The 22505-nt window shown below is 27.2% G+C and overlaps 1 protein-coding gene and 1 long non-coding RNA gene across 5 annotated transcripts in view; one reads left to right on the plus strand and one right to left on the minus strand.

Moving 5' to 3' along the window:
- The first annotated feature begins 1755 nt into the window (after positions 1-1755).
- Positions 1756-22505, plus strand: part of LOC149057426 (uncharacterized) — a 44650-nt gene continuing 23900 nt past the window's right edge. Inside the window, exons 1-13 of one of the 4 annotated variants that reach the window (XM_089223573.1) lie at positions 1762-1960; positions 2015-2218; positions 4135-4171; positions 4248-4414; positions 8507-8640; positions 8842-8878; positions 8955-9124; positions 9547-9658; positions 9729-9767; positions 9844-10010; positions 10860-10928; positions 11003-11159; positions 11281-12762. In XM_089223573.1, coding sequence (XP_089079699.1) covers positions 8575-8640; positions 8842-8878; positions 8955-9124; positions 9547-9658; positions 9729-9767; positions 9844-10010; positions 10860-10928; positions 11003-11159; positions 11281-11363 — 900 coding nt within the window. In that variant the 5' untranslated portion in view covers positions 1762-1960; positions 2015-2218; positions 4135-4171; positions 4248-4414; positions 8507-8574 and the 3' untranslated portion in view covers positions 11364-12762. Of the gene's footprint in view, positions 1961-2014; positions 2219-4134; positions 4172-4247; positions 4415-8506; positions 8641-8841; positions 8879-8954; positions 9125-9546; positions 9659-9728; positions 9768-9843; positions 10011-10859; positions 10929-11002; positions 11160-11280; positions 12763-22505 lie in introns of those variants that run through there. The other 3 variants (XM_089223572.1, XM_089223574.1, XM_089223571.1) reach the window with 3 other exon arrangements.
- On the minus strand, positions 21025-21853 carry LOC149057427 (uncharacterized). Its single transcript, XR_016190691.1, has 3 exons — positions 21802-21853; positions 21517-21676; positions 21025-21395 (listed from the first exon to the last, which is right to left on the minus strand). It is a non-coding gene; the product is annotated as an uncharacterized LOC149057427 (long non-coding RNA).

Below are 22505 nucleotides of genomic sequence, written 5' to 3' on the forward strand. Positions count from 1 at the left end.
TTATTATTTTGATACGATTTTGTTTATTAAATGATCCCACAAAATCTATGTGCACATATATTATAATATAAAAATTGCGTGTTATTTATAAAATTGACTGTCTATATGATTAAATGCTATTGGTTTATCAGATTAAATACGTTTATATGCGTTTTGTTATTCATATATTTTTCGTGAACAAAATAGATATATATCTACTACCAAAGTAGCGCAGTTTTATTTATTGCCGTGGAACAGAGGGTCTGCAATCCACCGCAGGTGGATTGCCTACCTGACAAGCTGCTGCACATATGTTAATCGATATTCACTTGAGGAGATTAACTTGCTAGACACTGAAACATTGATTTCAAATTGACGATTTTTTACATACGAAAAAGCATCGGACATGCGACGGGAGGCCGTATTATTCAATGGCCGATTTGCATAGGCCATAGGTGATGTGAGAATATATCTAGACACTCAAACTCGAAATTCAAACATTCCCGCCTTCGTAACGAGTTCGCCAAGTATTATCAGAAATCCTTATCTCCTCCTCAAATTTTTGTTTTTAAACAGGAACAATTTTTATATGTAAAACTACGACGACATTGTCGTCACTAGCCTCCACCGCCCACTTCAGCGAGTCTCACCTATCCCCCGAGTTTCAGGACAGCGAGTTTCCGACAGCAGCTAGTTCGTATATATTTTAGGATATTGGGTATTATTTGATATTAAGCACGGTGCTGCAATCTGTAATGTTACAATGACAGTTCACGGTTTCAAAAAACTCCACTAGATAGCACTGCAAGTCCTTTTGACAATTTTACATAATCATTAAGAGAAGGCAGTTCCCGACCAAGCTGCCTGACCTGTATATAAGACCATGACCGTGCATAATCGTGAAACGATAATCACTAATCAACTATGGAATCAGTGTGACCATCTAGTGATGATTTTTTCAAACAAACTAAAAAAAAAATTAAAATATACAATATTATAATATTTTACATACATAATATTTTTCAATATTTTATTGAAATATTTCAAGAAGGCTGAAAGCTTCAAGTTTTCAATATTTCAAAGTGAAAATTTCATGTGAAATATTTCATGCTCATAACCCTACAAACACTATATAAGACGAAAAATATCCAAAGATTCCAAAGAACTGTATTTACCGTACCTATATTTTATGATCTTCTATAACGGAAACTCTTTTATAGCAAAAAAAATCAGTTGTCACTAAGTAATTCCGTTATGAGGAATTGAGGAGGTTTTACTAACACAACCATCATTATTATTATAAAGTACCTTTTACAATCTATGCCAGGGGTCTCCAACCTACGGACCAGGGGATGGATCCGGCTCATAAACATGCGCAATATCAATATTTAGCTCCACATACTTATGTGAACAGACGTTTTAAAAATGAAATACGTCAAATTCAAGTACAGAACTAACTTAAGTGACGAATATTTACAAGTGACGCTACTAATTGGAACCACAAAGTTTGTTGCAAAATATCAAGATATTTAAAAAAACAAGCAGTTCCAAACGTCTCACTAAGTAACTTACTCGTATCATAATAAAATAAATTTTGAATAAATGATAAAATATAAAATAAAATAATTATATAAATAAACATACATTTTTCGAAATAAATCTTATCTATCTTATCTATTTCTGAATTTCATAACCTAACTGTTTGTCGAAAAATGTTGACCCACGTTGCAAAACGTATTTCAAATTTGGCCCACTGTAAAAAAAGGTTAGATAACCCTTATCTATGCGTTAAGTCAGTTATCTAAAAAAGAGTATTGGATTCTCAATATTACTTACCAAATTTTGTAAAATGAAGCCGCAATGAAAAAACCACAACGATACATATTTATTAAAAATCCTTTCTCAGCTTGATATAATTTATGTAAATATCAATATTACAGTCATTAATTTTTAATTGGATTGTGATAAATTATTGAACGTTGTAAGTATATATTTATATCTAAATAAAAAATACTTTAACTACCTCTACCTGCAGGTACTTGATTTAAAATAAAGATATTTTGAGAAAGGATTCAAAGTATTACGTCCAAGTAATTTTTTATAGTATGGAAAATATGTTATGTATAATTGTGTTGAGTAAGTGTCTGTATAAGTGTATTGTAAACATTAATAAACGATGAAAGCAGAAGAGGTAATTCTTATACGGAGTCTTATCTGCTGTCGGTTTAAACGGAAAAAAGTAAGTAAAAATCATAATATCTGAGTAATGTAAAACTTTAAAGAATATTTTTACGCTATTATGTACTTTACTAGAATGTCCATCGTTATATTGTAACTATATATGATTCTAATAAAAACTACTTTGATCTATCGTATTTTTAAAATACATGTAATACACTGTGGAATAATAAAATACAAATTCTTAAATAAATAGACTTATTTTAAATTAATTGGTTCACAGAAAATCTGTATTTTGTATCAATAATACTTTTAAATTTTATTCTACAGCAAAAATTTTTCTAGAACATTTGCATTAGAGAATACAAAAATAAAATTGAATTAATATTGTTGTAGGAAAATAATACAATAGATCATTTTTACATATTATATTTTGATTTTTTTAAGAGCTAAATAAAAAAATTTGTATTTATTTGTACATTCATTAATTAATTTGCTTCTTTCAAATATGATAATGTATTTAAGAGTATAAACATAAATTGTATATAATGGCTATTATTATGTTATCGAGTTAATTGTGTATTATCGACATAATGGTTGAGCTGTAATAGTCACACTGAATAAAAGCTAATAATAATAATAATAATAATAAATAGATCTCTATATTATAATTGCTATTAAAAATTAGATCAACAGTATTATTCAAGAAAATTAAAATGTATTATCTCGGGATTTTAATAACTTAAATAAGAAATTTAATTTGATTTCAGAATTTGGTAAATATCAATATTATCTGCAATATGTTCAGGGTTCTCAATTTTCAATAATTGCGATTAGGTTAGGTTAGGTTGTTTGGATGTTACAACTAATATTACATAAAAATGATACAAATATTTTTATATTCGAGTGGCAATCAAAACTTATTGTGACCAACTCAATACAATCGAAACTTACAACTGTACTGTAAAATTACTTCCTATATTTTAGATTCTGAACGGAGTGATGAATGTATTGATTTTACAATGATGTGTGTTTTTTTTTGTGTCTGTGTACAGCATAACTACTCGAAATGATGCTTCAATTTCAAACTTTGGATGTGGTTTACGATGGAAAAGATAATATCCTTGCATTATTGAGGTCAAAAGTAAACATTTTCCAACAGTTTTCAAAAAATTCGAGAAAAACAAAAAAGTGACAGAAAAACGGGAATTTTTACATAAAACTAGTTTTCGACCAAATCGATATTTTTATATGGATATAATTCAATAACTAATCACTGTAAATACTTGAAATTTTGACCAAATGTTTATGTTAGTATTATCTACATACAGTTTAATTTCCAAAATTTTTTTTATATAAACCACTGAAATTTTCGATTTTTATGAGAATTTTTTTTGAAGTGTCGGTAAAAAAATTTTTGGAAGACCAAAAAAACTTGAAAATTTAATATACCTACAAGGTTCCAAATAATAATGTTATTGTATAGTATTTATAATCAATGCTCATGCATTTAAACAACAACAAATTTTTGCTCGAGCAACGCTGATTAGGGAGGAAGGAAAATATTATTTTAATAAATACATAACTAGGAATAATCTATTATTTCATTCAATAGAAATCTTACATATTGTTAATTTCAATACATCCATTGGTTGTCAATAAAAGCTTTCTAAAAATGTCAAAAAGGTTTATATTTTCAGGCATTAAATTTGGCGCTATAAGTGCTGTTGAATTATTGTATCATTACATTACCAAGCGGAAGCTATTATCAAATGATAATCACGTTCAAATTGTACAGGTTATAAAAATATTTAGTTATTTGTGTCATATTTATTTTGATTTGTACAGTCTGTATAAATGGACACTTAGAGGGTTTGGTTGGCTAGATTATAGGTAAAAACTATGTGTAATGTAGTTGGTATATGAGATTACTTATTTTGTAGAAATAAATATTGACAGTATCTTTTCTATTAATAGGACGATGGCCCCAGCAATAATGTGGAATCCATAAAAAGTAATATTATAATACACATTATATTGATCTACCTACATTAGTAATTAACAATATTTTTAACTTAACGTTCGTTAAGGAAGCGGATCGGAAAATAAACTTGCAATTCCATTTCACCAGGATTTACCAAACCCGCGTATTCAAATCGAACAACCGACCAAAGCAACCAAAATGAAAATAGTTATGCCAATAGAATTATTGTCCATAGCGAAAGAGATTACAAGACCAGTGTCTCCATCATTCGTGGTAACAATTGATTTTAGATTATAGTAGAAAGTTTATACTTTATAATAGTAATTTTTGAATAATATCTAAAAATTTAAATTCTTGAGTATTTTAATAGCCGACCATTACACGATCTAATGTTGTTAGTTGTATTATTCTTAGTTTCTAATAATTAATTTAATGTAGGTAATTTACAGTAATTAATACGGTAATTAATAAATGACTATTATGGCAGAGAAACAATGATTTATAATAATATCATAATAGTACTCTATATTTATAAAAATGTTAGCTTATTGCTGTGTATAACATTTTAGACGAATTTATATATAAATATAATAATTTTGAATATGTAATAAATACGATAGGCACGTATAATGTTTTGTTTATCCCGTGAAATTACTCATGCAAACATATAAGACTGTTTCGTTCACTGTACAGCTCCCCACCCGTGGACGATGACTTCTAAAGCTATTTTTATAAATCTATATATATAGATATATATAAATGGATTTCTGTCTGATTGTCCTATTTCCATTTCTAAATGGCTTTAAGAGTTTTAATGTTTTTATTATTTTTACTAGAGTATCTTAAACTAAATTCACACATTAACAAAAAATAATAATTCGAATACGCTTCAGTATTTTATACATATATTATTATAATTAGGCTTCTTAAGAAATAATATGATTTTATTGTATTGGTTACAATTTTATAATATAGTAATGGAATGATCTACAATAGTTGGGCATAAACTAACTACAAAAAAAGTCATTCATTTTACCCTACTAAACATACGTGTTAGTTACGATCAAAGTTTTTTATTGAAAAAGTTCTCTAAATTCTTATAAGTTTCGCTGGGCACCACAGAAGTTTCAATTACAAAATCTCGATTTTCTCGTAATACGCATCGTCCTACAGTGATCCTGATTATTTGTTGATATTTCTGTAGAATTAATATTGCAACTATTATGGTAAATTTTGTGATGAAAGAATAACTTAACTATAGAAATTCATACTGTTCTATTAAAATCAGTGTATAAAGCTGAAGCGGTGGTTAGTGAGATTAGAGTTACACGATTTAATGCTGAAATTATATGATGAACCAAAAAGGAATAATTTATTATTTTACTATAAATTAAGTAAATATTTTAAGACGCGAATCGCGTCTCGATCATTCCTGCTATTTTATAAGTTTGGATATTTATATGTATGCGGGAACAATCTACATGACCCTTTGGGTACTGCAATAGTTGCGTATGGAATGAAGGTACAGTTAAAAGAAAATAACAAATTATATTATTAGACGAAATAGTTAAAATAACTTATTACTTTAACAATTTCTAAAATTCTCGTTGTTAATTTTATAATTTGATAAATAATAAAAATAAAATTTTAATTGTTTTATTGTTAATTGATTTATTGTTTAAATAAAATATTAAGTCAAAACAGTTCTTAAGATGTTGTGTAATATCTACTTCTGTGAATGAAATAGGTACATTAAGATATATATTTGTGGTGAAATGAATTGTATGTTGAGCAGGGGGCATAAAACCTTAAAAACGGTTCTGAAAATGGTATACGGGAAGGTGGTAGCAAAATGGGCCGTTGATTTGGTTAGTAAGTTAGTATTGCGGTCCAGGGAGAGTATCTTCTAAAAAAAATATATACCTATAGGGTTAGTTATATAAATATAAAATCTAGTTTACTTGAACGTTTTTAGAAACAATTTTGTTCTTTATATAATCTGAAGAAGTATTATTTTACATTACATCATTTTCTTAGAAAAATTAAATTGTTTACTATTTTTATCATTTTTTTTTTTTAAACGCTAAGTTTAAATTGTTTAAAAAAGTTTTTTATAAATATTCGAAATTATACTTAAAATTTACATAATAGTGGTTTTAGACAGAACATAATATTACAGCGGATACCCTTGTGTTACTCATAAAATCAATCAAATTATCAATTTGCTGGACACGCAATCAAAACAAATTCCAAATCCAATAATAAATAACACATCTACAAACGAAATCAAACTTAATTTCTAAAAAATCTGTTGATTTGGCAGATCTTTGATCTAGATACTTCTAAGAAACAAACCACAATAACATTACAAAATATAACTAAAAAATTTCAAACACTCCTTTTTTCAATTGCCATCAATACATAACGATAACACGATTCAGAATTGGAGACGGCTTCTAAGCACATTCCCCCATAACCAGTAAAAACCACAACCTGTGTATATGATACATACGACATACCACAATGTTCTTATAATTAAACACATGATAAAGGAATACCTATATATTCGACAGTTTGTAAGTATTGAACGAAATTATATTCATCAGTAAAATATAATGGCCATGTAAAAATGTTTTTTTTTAGGTTTTTACCTATTTTCAAATATAAATTGTTATTGTAATAACAATAGTAATAGTAATAATAATATATAAATGTTAAAAATGTAAACAAATATCAATGTAACGATTTAAGGGGAAAGCTAATCATTCAAATTGAAGCCAACATTTAAAAAATAAACAAATACAAATTCCGTCTGCCCTTTTCACCTGAAGCAACCATGCCACTTATAATATATTATTTCAATGCTACATCTTTCTTAAAATTAGTCCTTTAAATGTATATAATATGATTATAAGAAAAAATTTGGTATGGTATATGAATTTTAAGACGGAGGCATTCTTTAAACTAATTAAAGAAAAACTCTTATAATTATAAATACAAACATATTATATTGTATACACATTTTTAAATGTTATTTTGTATAAAGACTTAAAATTAACAGAAAGTAATATTTCTTGGAACATCGAAAATTCAAGAAATTGAGTGTTTTATTTTAAAAGTAACCATTTTGTATAATATGTATAAAGTAATATTATGTAAATATATTATTTTATTAGAAGAAATAAGATTGAAAACTTTTGAGGTTATTTGATGCCGTTCCATTCGAGCTAATTAAATTTTTTAAATACCTATACGCGGCCGCGTTTTCATAAAAATATTTTTCCGGTCGTAACAAAAGAGAGACACACACAAAGCGCGCGCATACGCAAATTATTATTACTATTACCATTATTATTGTTGTTGTCAGTGCATCATAAAACTATAAAAGTATTGAAGAGATTCTGCTATACACGATCGTTAAAGAAAAATGTTTACGCTCCCACGCCATAGAGTAACGCGTTGATTAAAAATATAAAAAATATAACCTAACCTAACCTAACGTTCTAAACAGACTATAAAGTTTACCTTCTAAAGAAAATGGTTTCCCCTCACAATTCTTGACACTCTTTATTCACATCTGACTTTCGATTCACTACAATAACAACGGAATTGTGCACCACACACCGTGCGGTAATAATATAAAATCGACGAAAAAAAAAATATAATAATATATTCAGTACCTAATGAGTTTTTTCGGACTCTCAAGTCCTAATTTTTAATAACTTCTATGTTTAAAGCTAATAAAAAAAAATTATTTTAGACATTAGGGAACATACAATTATAAATACACTGATAATAATAAGTCATAACAATCTTAACCTCGATAGGTGACCTTCAATGTATTTATTGAATGTTTAAGAAATAATATTTTAAGATTTAAGATGAAAATCACTAGATGCTTTTGGTTACGGCATACAGATTATGGAATATAATTGTCATAGCAGGAAGATAAATTATTGTATTTTAATCCCTGATTGCAGAAAGTGATCCACTTTGGATAGGTCCACTTTTCATATTAGTCCCAACAATTCTTGAACTATGAATCAATAAAAAAAAAATAATAATAATGTTCTAGTACATTATTTATAATAAATGCTCATGCATTTAAACAAAAACGAATTTTTGTCCGGGCAACGCTGATTGGAGACAAATATTGTTATAATAAATACATAACAACGAATGACCTATTATTTGATTCAATTGAAACGTTAATATTATTGTTCATTTCAATACATTCGTTTACTTTGAAAATAGCATTAAAAAAAATGTCTAGAAGAATTATCTGTGCAAGTATTGCATTTGGCGCTATTAGTGCGGTAGGATTTTTGTATAATTATATAACCAAGCAGAAGAAATTGTTAAAAGATGGTGATTTCACAAACTCAAGCATTCAAATCGAACAACCGACCAAGCCAACCGACGTGGAAATAGTTATGACATCAGAATCGACCATAGTGGAAGAGATTACAAGACCAGTGTCCCCATCTCCATTATTCGTGGTAACAATTGATTTTAGTTTATAATTGAAAGTTTATACTTTATAGTACTTTTTGAATAGTATCTAAAAATTAAAATTCTTGACTATCTTAATAGCCGGCGATTACATGATTTAATTATTGGTGGTTGCATTATTCTTATTTTCAATATGAGATTACTTATTTTGTAAAACTAACTATTGACAGTAACTTTTCTATTAATAGGACGATGGTGTAACCAACAATGTGGAATATATAAAAAGTAATATTATAATACATATTATATCGACCTACCTATAATATTAATTAACAATATTTTTAACATAACGTTCGTTTAGGAAGCGAATCGGAAAATACACCTGCAATTCCATTTCACCAGGATTTACTAAACTCAAGCATTCAAATAGATCAACCGACCAAGCCAACCGACGTGGAAATAGTTATGACATCAGAATCGACCATAGTGGAAGAGATTACAAGACCAGTGTCTCCATCTCCATTATTCGTGGTAACAATTGATTTTAGTTTATAATTGAAAGTTTATACTTTATAGTACTTTTTGAATAGTATCTAAAAATTAAAATTCTTGACTATCTTAATAGCCGGCCATTACATAATTTGATGTTGGTATTTGTGTTATTCTTATTTTCAATTAATTAATTTACTGTATATAATAGCATGGCGTATGTTATCGACTTATCGTAGACCATGTTTGTGGCGGGAAACGGGTAGAACGTATTAAACAAGGGTGATTAAATCTGATATATAAATATTATATAATATGATTCGTTATTCGCTAATTTTAAGATAGCTTCATACGTAGGTAAATATATTGTTTAAAGTAAAAACTATAATGTGTAATGTAGTAGGTATATATGAGATTACTTATCTTATACAACTAAATATTGATAGAACTTTTTGTATTAATAGGATGATAGGGGAATGGTCGAATCTTATAACACAAAGTCCGGAAGAAGAATTAAAATTATAGATAAAAACTCAAATAATATCATAAGAAAACAAAGTCTGAATTTTGTAGAAGGTTAGTTTTTCATATTCGTAAAATATATTGAGTATTGATTATATTTTAACCAAACATAATTTCATATTAGATAAAAAATTATCCTGGAATAAAGCGGAATTCAAAAAAAGTAATATTATAATACATATTATATCGACCTACCTACAATAGTAATTAACAATATTTTTAACGTAACGTTCGTTTAGGAAGCGGATCAGAAAATAATCTTGAAATTCCCTTTTACGAGGATTTACCGAACTCGCGTATTCAAATCGAACAACCGACCAAAGCAACCAAAATGAAAATAGTTATGCCAATAGAATTATTGTCCATAGCGAAAGAGATTACAAGACCAGTGTCTCCATCATTCGTGGTAACAATTGATTTTAGATTATAATAGAAAGTTTATACTTTATAGTACTTTTTGAATGATATCTAAAAATTTGAATTCTTGAGTATTTTAATAGCCGACCATTACACGATCTAATGTTGTTAGTTGTATTATTCTTAGTTTCTAATAATTAATTTAATGTAGGTAATTTACGGTAATTAATAAATGGCTGTTATGGCAGAGAAACAATGATTTATAATAATATCATAATAGTACTCTATTTTTATAAAAATGTTAGCTTATTTCTGTGTGTAACATTTTAGATGAATTAATATATAAACATACTAATTTTGAATAAGCAATAAATACGATAGGTACGTATAATCTTTTGTTTATCCCGTGAAATTACTCATTCAAACATACAGGACTGTTTCGTTCACTGTACAGCTCCCCATCCGTGGACGATGACTTCTAAAGCTATTTTTATAAACCTATATATATATATATATATATATAAATGGTTTTCTGTCTGCTTGTCCTATTTTCATTTCTAAATGGCTGAATTAATTGCTATGAAAAAAATTTGGTACAGAGATATATTAGATTAAATTAAATATCTTTCAATCGATTATTTGATTTGTCCATACTGTTCTCGATAAAATGAATTAAATTACATAATGTTTAACTAAATTTAATATCGTTGTATGTATGAATATTACTTAGTATATATTAACCGTTATCTTTCAATATATATATATATATATGTATATAAAAGTACACTGCTATCAAAACCACATGAAATGAATAAGAGTTAGGATTTTAAAAAAAATCTTGTGTAAATTATCAAATTTATTGCACATATCATTATAAATGGTATGTAATCTGTTTTAGGACATTCCAGACGAGATGATGTCAATTACGAGTAAATCAAGCAAGCGACCAAGAATGTCGATACCGAAGGTAATAAGAATATACTTTGTTGTTAGGAATATAATATAATAGTAAATATTATAACTTGAGCTCTTTTATTTTAGAATGTGATATACTTTGCTGACAAAAGAAAGAGCTATCCAGTGCTTCTTGTTGAAGAGATATTCCCCGATTTTAACTTTATTGAAACCCTACACGAAAATTCTCCACCAGTGTTCAAGGTGAAATGTGTGATAGATGGATATACTTTTTGTGCATACAGTAATATTTTTGAATTATACCATTACCACCAACAAATATTAGTTGGATGAATTTTAGTATTGATATTTAAAATTATTCAATAATCATCAGTTAACATTGCCTTTAATTTTTAATTTTGTAGACAGATCAAAAAGAGCAGCCAACAGGATGGTTGCCAAGTTTATACTCAATTATTTTTTTGATGAAGAAGATCATTTTTATTAAGAGCCATAGTACAATAATACATGTACAATTCAAATTTAATTAGGTAAAGTAGATACTCTGGTGTATGATATTTAATTCATGTAGCTGCTTTTATTTTATTGTTAATTACAATTAACAATAAAATAAAAGTAGTTACATCAATTTATGTCATACACCACAGTATAATATCTTACCTAACTAAATTTAATTGCACATGTTATACAGGATGATTTGTGAGGCGTAAACACTCACTATTAATAAAAATATTTACTTTTTTCGAATTTTTTTTTTCAAAATTTTAGATCCATGCTGTTCTAAAACTATATACATTTTCAATAGTTTTTGCCCTTATATTTATTAGGTAAACCACTATCAACTTTTGATTTTTAAATGGCAACCTATATTAAAAATATTATAAATTAATAAGGCTATTTTTTTAATGAATTTCACGTTTAAATTTTAATTTTTCGTAAATCCGTTGACGAGATATTAGTCTCCCAAATTTTGGTGGTTTCCGTCTCTCAACCGCGGCCGCAGTTGAGATTTTTTTACTCTAGCGTAAAAAATAATACATTTTTCAAATATATTCAGTAAGTACGATGGTTAAGCCTGAGTTGTGCCCCAAAATAAGTAAACATATTTACACAGGACAAACACCACCCCAAAACCATCCAATTTTTGGAGACTATATCTCGTCAACGGATTAACGAAAAGTGAAAATTTAAACGTGAGTATTCATTAAAATAATAGCCTTATTAATTTATGATATTTTTAACATAAGTTGCCATTTAAAAATAAAAAGTTGATAGTTGATTTACCTGATAAATATAAGGGTGAAAAATATTAAAAATTTATATAGTTTTAGAACAGCATGTTCATAAAATTTTGAAAAAAAAAATTGAAAAAAGTAAATAGTTTTTATAAATAATGAATGTTTTACACCTCATGAATCACCTTGTATATGCAGTTTAATAGTCTATAATTTCATAAAAAAAAGTACCCATTGTTATTCAAGTTTTACACTTTCTAAAATCGAGGATTGTAATGACCACCATGAACTGATGTTTGTGCCAATATATAATTATGCAAGAAAACTATTATTCAAAAAATGACTGTCTCGTTCGCGCATGGGAAATCGAACGGCCTGAAATTGTTTATTTATGGGAATGAGATCGGTATGAGATACGCGATGAAACTATCGAAGAAAATTATGTCTAAGGCGTCACAAATTTCTGATGAAAAAAATTGTTTTTTTGATCCGATAAGATGGAAAACGCCGCTAAACTTCCAAATTATCAGCCAGTTTAAATTACACAGAATGAGATGTTATGTTTAGGAAATCATCATATTATGCTATAAATGTTGTTTTAAAACGATGTGTAAATACTGTTAATATATACTATTACTTAATATTATTGCACTTTTTGTTCTAATGTTTTATTGAACTAATTGTATGTACTTGTTTGATTCACAATAAGATAAAAAGAATTTGTTTATCAAAATTATGTTCAATAAGTAATAATTATTGTTTTATAACAAAATAGTTTATTAGCGGAGTGGTTGCTTTTAATACTTCGCCAAGGTAGAACTATGGATGAAATCTGATAGTACGCAGGTGAGGTTTAGGGAACTGAAAAGTATGATAAATGTAAGGCAGCAAATTTTGGACACGCGGAAAAACTTTATTGTTGGGTGAAAATTTTATTTTTGGATAATGGTGAATTTTTATTTGGCCTTTGGGTAATTTTTTCAAGGTATATGCAAAAGAGCCAACATTTGAAAAAAGACGTGATCTTGTTCGTTTATTCGTTTATATAGAAATAATTTATTGATAATAATAATAATAATATAGTATTTTTATACCATAGTATTTTTTGAGTACACAAGCGGAATGAAAATCAAACAAATCTGAGATGACAATAATATTATGTTATAGATATGATCGGTCGGTCTGATAGCATAACTTCGTCTTCCGACAATCGATGTGGAAAGAATATTATTGGGTGAAAAAAATACGCCACAAATCAAACGCCATTCCCCGAGGACGCGGAAAATTTAATGCTTTATTTATTTATTTTGATAATAATGTCTTTTATGAATCCTAATAAATTTCACAATAAACCGACCAAATGTTATTATATTTCTTAAACAGTTTTTGGATCGGTACAGTGTGTTACCTACTGAAATCATTTTTTTTTTGTCTAATAACTAGAGAACTGTGTTCTACAAGTTTTACACAATCCAACGAATTATTTATATATTGTTGTGTTATAAACGCGTGCGATGGAAACAGCTATATCTAGACCGGGAAAAATGATGGCATGGAAAACAATCGACTTGTTTGCTTTAAATTTCTATGAATACATTGGGACACCACCATGTCTATTGTATAAGCTCAAATTTCGCTACTATGGTTAGCGATACAGTTACATTGTTGATATAAAAAAAATTTTTGTTGGCAATGCTTCTTCGGTAACTGTCACTTAAGTTACATACTGCACCTCTTTAAAGTTATCAACTTACTTCCAACCATTGTGCATTTATTATAACTTTTGTGTCGTATTTTTATATCATCCAAGTTTAAAAAAAAAAATGAAATATTTTTTTCATTATTTCATTAATATTTACCATGGTTCACAGAGCAACAAGTATATTTAGAATATAACGTAGTAAAAAATCGATATTGCAATTTTCAAGGCAATATAATTTATATTACAATATATCTATTATATAGCTTATATAGTACTTATACTTACTATTTTGTTAAAAATTTTTTTTGGTACTTACCTACTGTATATTCATGAAATGGATTTTGTAATATATATAAATTGGTTTTTAAGGATATAATTTGTATAAGGAACATCATTGTACCTACACTATACGTACGATTTTTAGAAAATGTTTGAAATTGTTTATGAGATTTAATATTTAATATATTAAGGATTATATACTAAAGATAGTTTATCAATGATACGTATTCTAGTTTGCTGTTTATAATTTTTTACTTCCGTAGAACAAAACCATAGCCTGTTAAACTGTACAAAATAAGGAGTTTCAAAGCATTCTTTCGTAATGCTCCAATAAAAGGTCATATATTAATGATTGAAAAAATGAAGCGAGACTCACTCCACCCAAATCCACAGTAATATATCACATGCACGTTTGAAAGTGTGGTATCGTTTAGCCCCTAGTGATTTAGTGTTAGTAGATTAAAATCAGTGGTTAGATTTACTGTCTATAAATTATATCAATATATCACACCTATTATGAAAGTATAGTTTTACTCTAAAAAATTCATATATTGCCATTTGTATATAATTTATGAAATATTTATAACACAAAAAAATAACTATAAATATTTTAATGATTATGTATATTAGTATTATATTTTTAACCTTATTCACTTCAATTAGTTCTACTTATGGAATCAATTACATTGTCTAGTTTAATAAATGTAAATGCCAGCTCTATCATTCATTGTACTTATATATTAATATTCATGAAATATAATATATTATGTAGGTACCTATTATTAATAAAACATTTTTTTTTTTTTTTTTTAAATAAGTTTTTCATTGCTTTTTAATTAATTTTCTTCGATAACCGTTATTGAATTTGAGATTTCTTAACAAGCTTAACGAATACATATGTTTTTTTTGTTATTTGTTTGATAGTTTTAAACATTTGTTTGACCTTGCTACAGGACATATTTAATTGTTTTTACCAGGTGGCTCAAAAATGATCCATCAAACTCTAAGGCGTAAACAATAATTGTAATGGTTGTTTTTCTGTTTCCATAATTCAAAATGATTTTTTAAATTTGTATGATAGTATTCAAGATTTTCTGAAGGTGTTATTACATATTATATACATACCACATATACACTTTATCTTTTATATTTTTGTATAGATACTCAAAAATTCAAAAATTAATAATTGGAATTAATTAAATACTAGAGAACAATTAGAGATTTCCATATTTATTTAATCATTTAATTGTGATACATTAAACATAATATTGCTTAGTGTTACCTTTACTTTTATATAAATTTTAGTTCTTGCCTCTTATATAAAAATGTAGCTACTCATTTTTATATGTGGTCATAAAAAAAAAAAAAAATTTTTCGAAACTATTATTACTATTGCTTCAAGCTGGAATCTCTAGAAATTCCTTGATAATTTCTCGCATGGCATATGAATATATGACATTTTATGTCTCGCAGTGCCACCCCTTGAACTTAATTTATTTTTAAATTTAAAAGACCTTTAGCATCGCGAGCCATTGGGTGCATAAATACATTTATTTTAAATATAATTACATATTACATTGTGTAAATTTTACACAGGATTTTCATATTTTAGGTTGAAGTGGGCGACAGTGATGCATTTGATGATGTTGGATGTTGACTGAGAATTATTATATAGTATTTTAGTTATTGTACCGAGAAGATTTCTAGTTACAATACTATATTCTGTAGTATAATAATCAATGGAATATAAAATAAATGCGCTTAGTTCAACACAATAATTATTATGTACCTTTATTGCCTATATATAGCGCCGTGTTACAAATTATGGACGAAAAAACCATAAACGAACAATAATTTGTTATTATAATTATTAGTAAACAGTTGTTGAAACCAAATAAAATCTGTAATTATTATTTTATGCCTAAATAAATAATATTATGCATTTAAGATGTGTTGGCATAATTTTATCTTAAAAATCATCCTCCATAAGATTAAGTTGCTGGTTTTGCTGAGGGTAAAATTTTCATGTCATTATTTGAGAATTAAGCATAACAACAATATTTGATATGGTTCATATTTTTTATAATAATTCAAATATCAAGCAGATATTTGTTTAAATAATTTGCTGAATCTTCATAATAATATCTATGGACATTTTTTCTAATTGTTTCACTTTAATATGTAATTGTTATTACTAAACGTAAATTGAATAATATACTTTTTGTTTTATATAATATAAATTTTTAAAACTAATAAAAATAATTAGAAAATGTACTTATAAATGTTTTCTATGCTTAAATAGATTAATACTAACTAGGTACCATTTTCTATTAATCATCCTAAAAGTTTATCAACTTTATCTACTTAAAAATACTAGTAAGACCGAGTACACCAGTATTGGTAAAACTTTTCTTATTATTATGTAACACCTTTCAAAAAAAAAAAAATAAAAAAAATGTATGTTATACCAATGGCCAAGTTGCCGAGGGTTATTTCTTTTATAAAAAAAAAAGTATTGGCAAATTTGCATTAATATTAAATATAATGATATTAATAGGGATAAATATAATACATAATTATTCATTTGAAATAAAATTATAAATATTAGTTTAATAAGAACATAAGAGAAAAAATAACAACCTGTACTGTTCGTAATTATTGTACCGTTCTATATCATCATAATATTATTAAGTTATTATCATATTATTTTGTATAATTGTATTATTATATTTGTACTATCGTATTTATTGGAACCGGTCCGCGCACATAGGAGACCAGCGACGAATCTCCGTAACAGTTAGTATCCACCGCGTACACCGACCGCAACATTGTCTATGCCGTTACCGAAAACTGTCGTGTTTATTTGTTCTGTGTAAATTATGTTCGTAGTATTATTGCTAAATTATTATTATGTATGTTGTGTTGTTTAAATCTTTTTTCAAATAGTAATCAACCCTTCATACAAAGAAAACTGAGCTATTTATTTTTGTGTTTATGTACAATTCTCAATTACATTCTTACCGACCACAAAACCGAAACCACCTACATTTAAACATAAGGAACATGACGTACAGTTAAAAGTATTTCAATAATATACAAGAAAACGTATAGGTTATAAATATTATGTATAAAACAAGTCAAAGTGTTTTAATTTAATATCTTAATCTCTGCCAATACAATATAAAAGATAATTATATCCATAAAAAGTAGCCATAAAAGGGGCTGAGGGTGAGTTGAGGCCCTATCTTTCGTTTCCGGTGTTGGAGACCCGTGAATTCCGGCCCGATAATATTTTAGGTATAGGTTAGTTGCGGCCCGACAATATTTTAGCGATAGGTGAGTTGCAGCCCAAGTAATTATCATTACATATTTTATACCTTACTTATAAATATGTATTATATACCTATTACCTATGTACCGTATAAACGAATAACGATAAACGAAATGTTCAATACGTATGGGAAGTTATATTTTTGTATACAATATGATAAAGATAATATAGATCGTTTTATCGTATTATCTGCCATAGGTATATGACTTACATTATGAACGCCTTGATTTTTTTTGGACATTATTATCATAATATATTACGCCAATTATACTTTTATTTATTTTTATTATTTATTATTTAATATAATGTCATAATATTAATTTATTATATTATATTCTATAATTTTATGAATACTTTTATTTTATTTACGACCAATATTAATATAAGTAGGTACGACAATTTATACTAGAAAATACCTACATAATATTGACATATTGTGATGTTTATATACTATATATAGACATATAGACATATAGTATATAATATATATATATATATATGTGTAATAATTGTAATATATACATTATTGTATGGTCGCAATTCGTACGTACCTTTCATAAACCCGGGCCGCTTTCATACCGATATGTGAAGGATTTCAAATAATGGAACAGAAATCTAATATCGATATAATTAGTGTGGTATATAATGTTTTAAGACACACCTCATTATTAAATTCTTTCGTATTACCAATAAAGAAACGAAGAATTTTAAGTGTTTTCGAGCCCATAAAATGTTCAATATGAGAAGAAAATAATAAATTCGACTGGAATATCACTCCAAGATCTCGAAATATATTCATTTTAATAAGTTCTATTACCTATCTAATATCTAATTGTTATTATTTAATTTATTAATAGTACGAGACAAACACATTTTAAAATATTCAGTTGTTTTTAACTTTAGTTCATTAGAAAGGCGCCATTAACTAAGTCTATCGTTATCACATTGAACTAATCTAGAGTCATTCATAAAAATACATTTGTATAAATCTTTAGATTATCCTAAAATCATTCATAATCACAACATTTAAATCAACTGCTTACATCAATTAAAAAATATGGCAAACAACAACGGAGATAATTGGCCACACTGATAAAAAGATTTAGACAGAAAAGGTATACTCAACAAAAAATCACTGATTTTTACTTGTCAAGTTCCGTCAACTAAATGGGTCATAATTTAACAATACATGATGAAGATAATGTGTTACATACTGAGGCATTTGGTAAATATATTAAATACAAACACGCCACTCTCACCGACGTGACTTATGCACTACAATTGGTTGCTTATGTCTTTTTCTAGCCGATCTGAACCGGTTGTGTACGATCATCAATAAGTTGATTAAGTATTGGAGAAATAATATTTTAATTCTTTCTGGATGGATGAAAGTATATCTGTATTTAAATATTAAAAATGATAATGGAATAACAGAAATTTGTTATAAGCAATTTGGCAAAGTTTCATCTAAATTCACGCAAAATCGTACATCAAAATCATGTTATTTTTTAGGCACTATGCGCAATCGTATACCCATAAAGATACAGTACATAAAATGGTGCTCCATATCCTTACTGATAACAAAATTGAATAATGAACTAATTTACTAATTACCTACCAACAATAATGATTATTTTTCTAGTCATACCATAGTATGTACACAATATAATAATTTTACGATAGTTACTTTAACGATATAATGTACATTATAGTTCAGCACATACTTCTGTAAAAATAATAAATGCGTAGTGTGTGTGATTTAAACTATAAATGGTTTTTTGGACGGAAAAAAAACGAGAATTATTGATTTTTAATGTTAAGTATAAAATTACATGATTGTCGTAGACACGCAGTCAGAATGATATGATATTATCTACAGAAATATGTTGTTAGGACACGATTCAACTGCCGGTATAATTGTTTTAGTTGATGGATGTTCAAGAACTAAATAAACATTGCACAGCAATCGTCAAGTATGTGTTTCTTGCACAGTTGACATTTTACGTGAATGTTCATTTTCCGTTAGAAATGCAAAAAATCTCGAGAAATTAACACGTGGGTAGAAATAACAATTATTATTATAAATTTTGATAGTAACAGCACCATTGTCCATTGATGAGAATATTAAAAGGCTATCAAATGACCCAATTTTGGGTACCTAGTTAATTAAATCTCGACATTTTTTAGTCAACGTTTAGCCGGTTACAGTCAGCGTTTCTGCTTATGATGATATGACGCGTAATAAGATAAAATATAAGCACCAAAGTATTAAGTACAATAATCTTAATGCTCCCATTATATGCAAAATATAATCTCTGAGTAAGCTTAGACAGAGCTTATAAACTGGACGGTATACAATATTGTTATTATTAAATGCCTTGACCCGTGCTGGACCGTGGTATAATCAACGTTAAGTTTGTGTATGTTAGGTCACAATAGAACAATATGTGGTATATTTTAAGTCTATTCTGACTGCCATGCATAAAACACGAGGTATATGATGAACTTCAATTGTGTTTCGAAGAATCGTGAATGAAAACATTATTAATATAATATTCAATAGCTAAGAAATAAATTAATATATAACTTCGCTTTTGACTGGTATAAAATATCTGTACGAGTACGATGATAATAATTATGTGATGAAAGACAGCTTGCACATCGTATTACAATGTTTAACTCTTTCTGCAAGATAATAAGCCACATAATATAACGTTTTCCCTTGGCTTTCCACATTAAAAAAACACAAGTTACGATAGTTTTTTAGATTAATATATGTCATGTTGTGTTTGATCATAAAATCATGCTTAGTTTAAAAAGAATGTATCAATCATAGAAATCTAATACACATAATATTCAAAATAATTAGTAAGTTTCTTTCGTTTTTTTCGCAGATTTATTTTTGAATGAAAACAAAACACATAATATAAACTGCGTCGATTTGTCGCCCGAGGGACTGGTGAATTGAGTGTAAGTGAAATCAAAATCAATGTCGCCGAGCCGGTGCCTGCAGTTGGTACAGGTGTATATCCAATAAAACTTAAGCCGAGACACGCGAACTTCGTGCGGGTTTAAATACCAATAACTGTTCGGAATATTATTTTCTTTTTCAATTATGTTTTATATTATTATAGTCGTATTGGTTTTATATCCTATCACTAAACGCTTACTCGTTCTTACAACAACCATTAACATAGCTATTGGAAAATGCTTTCAATCGTTTTTTTCCTACTCAAAGAAATAATAATAACAATAGTAGTGCATGATAATAATAGGCGTAATATTAATGGGTTAGTTTAAGCGTGTATGCAATATTATCCACCTTTGTATATTGCAGCAATTTAATATAATTTCATCGTTTCGAAAGTGTAATTTTTCAAAAAAGTGAACAAATATAAGATGTTTACTAATATACGAGTATTGTAACTAATAATACTCAATAATCTATATGGGTTTTCAGTTGATTCTTCCATCTGAAATTAGAAACATCAATGCAATGGAATATAATAGTTATTTAATCGATACTGGAAAAATATTTTAAAATAATAACACAACGACTTGATACAAAACATTTATTTTTTAATAATATCACAACCTCGATTTTTATACACTGAAAAACTGGATTACCAACGGGTACTTTTTTTTAATGAATTTATAGACTATTAAACTGTATAAATAACATGTACAATTAAATTTAATTAGGTAAGATATTATACTGCAGTGTATGACATTAATTGACATAACTACTTTTATTTTATTGTTAGTTGTAATTAACAATAAAATAAAAGCAGCTACATGGATTCAATATCATACACTAGAGTAGATACCTTACCTAATTAAATTTGAATTGTACACGTATAAATATACAGCTTAATAGTCTATAATATTTTCATTACAAATCATCTTCTTCATCAAAATAATAATTAAGTATTAAAATGGCAACCTTCTTTTTGGCCGCTTTTTTTGATGGTTCTACAAAATTAAAAATTAAAGGCAATGTTAACTAATTATTATAGAACAATTTTAAATATCAATACTAAAATTCAACCAACCAATATTTGTTGGTGGTAATGATACAATACAAAAATATTACCGTATGCACAAAAAGAATGTCCATCTATCACACATTCAACCTTGTATTGTGGAGGATGATCTTTGTCCTCTAGAGTTGTAATAATATTTAAACAAGGAGATAACTCATTTAAAAGACGCACCGGATGATTCTTTCTTTTCTCATCAATGTTCTTCATTTTCTAAAATAAAGGAGCTCAAGTTATAATATTTACTATAATATTATATTTCTAACAACAAACAGGCAATTGATATTATGAATTAACATTTATATTCTTAATCTTATATAAAGTCTATTCTTATTTACCTTATTCGATATCGACATTCTTGGTCTCTTGCTCGGTATACTCGTAATTGATTTCATATCGTCTGGAATGTCCTAAAACAGATTAGGTACATACAATTTTGTATAGTATATTACATACAATATTGCAATAAATTTGATCATTTACACAAGAAGTTTTTTTTTTTTTTTTTAAATCCTAACTCCTATTATATATAGTTAGATAACGGCTAAAATATACTAAGTAAAAATCACACATACAATGATATTCAATTTAGTTAAGCATAATGTAATTTAATTAGTTTTATCGAGAACAGTATGGACGATTCAAATATTTGATTGAAAGATATTTAGGTCTATCGATATTTAATTTAATCTATATTCTGACCATAGTTCTAATATGTCTCTGTACCAAATTTCATAGCAATCAATTCAGCCATTTAGAAATGCATATAGAACAAGCAGACAGAAATCCATTTCTATAAAGATAGGTTTATAAATATAGCTTTAGAAGTCATCGTCCACGGATGGGGAGCTGGACAGTGAACGAAACAGTCCTGTATGTTTGCATGAGTAATTTCACGGGATAAACAAAACATTATACGTACCTATGGTAATTATTGCATATTCAAAATTATTATGTTTATATATTATTTCGTCTAAAATGTTACACACAGTAATAAGCTAGGTAACATTTTTATAAAAATAGTATACTATTATTATATTAT

The sequence above is a fragment of the Diuraphis noxia genome, unplaced genomic scaffold (genome assembly GCF_037042655.1).
Source record: "Diuraphis noxia isolate RWA-SAM2 unplaced genomic scaffold, SU_Dnox_SAM2 contig0003, whole genome shotgun sequence".
Lineage (NCBI taxonomy): Eukaryota > Metazoa > Arthropoda > Insecta > Hemiptera > Aphididae > Diuraphis > Diuraphis noxia.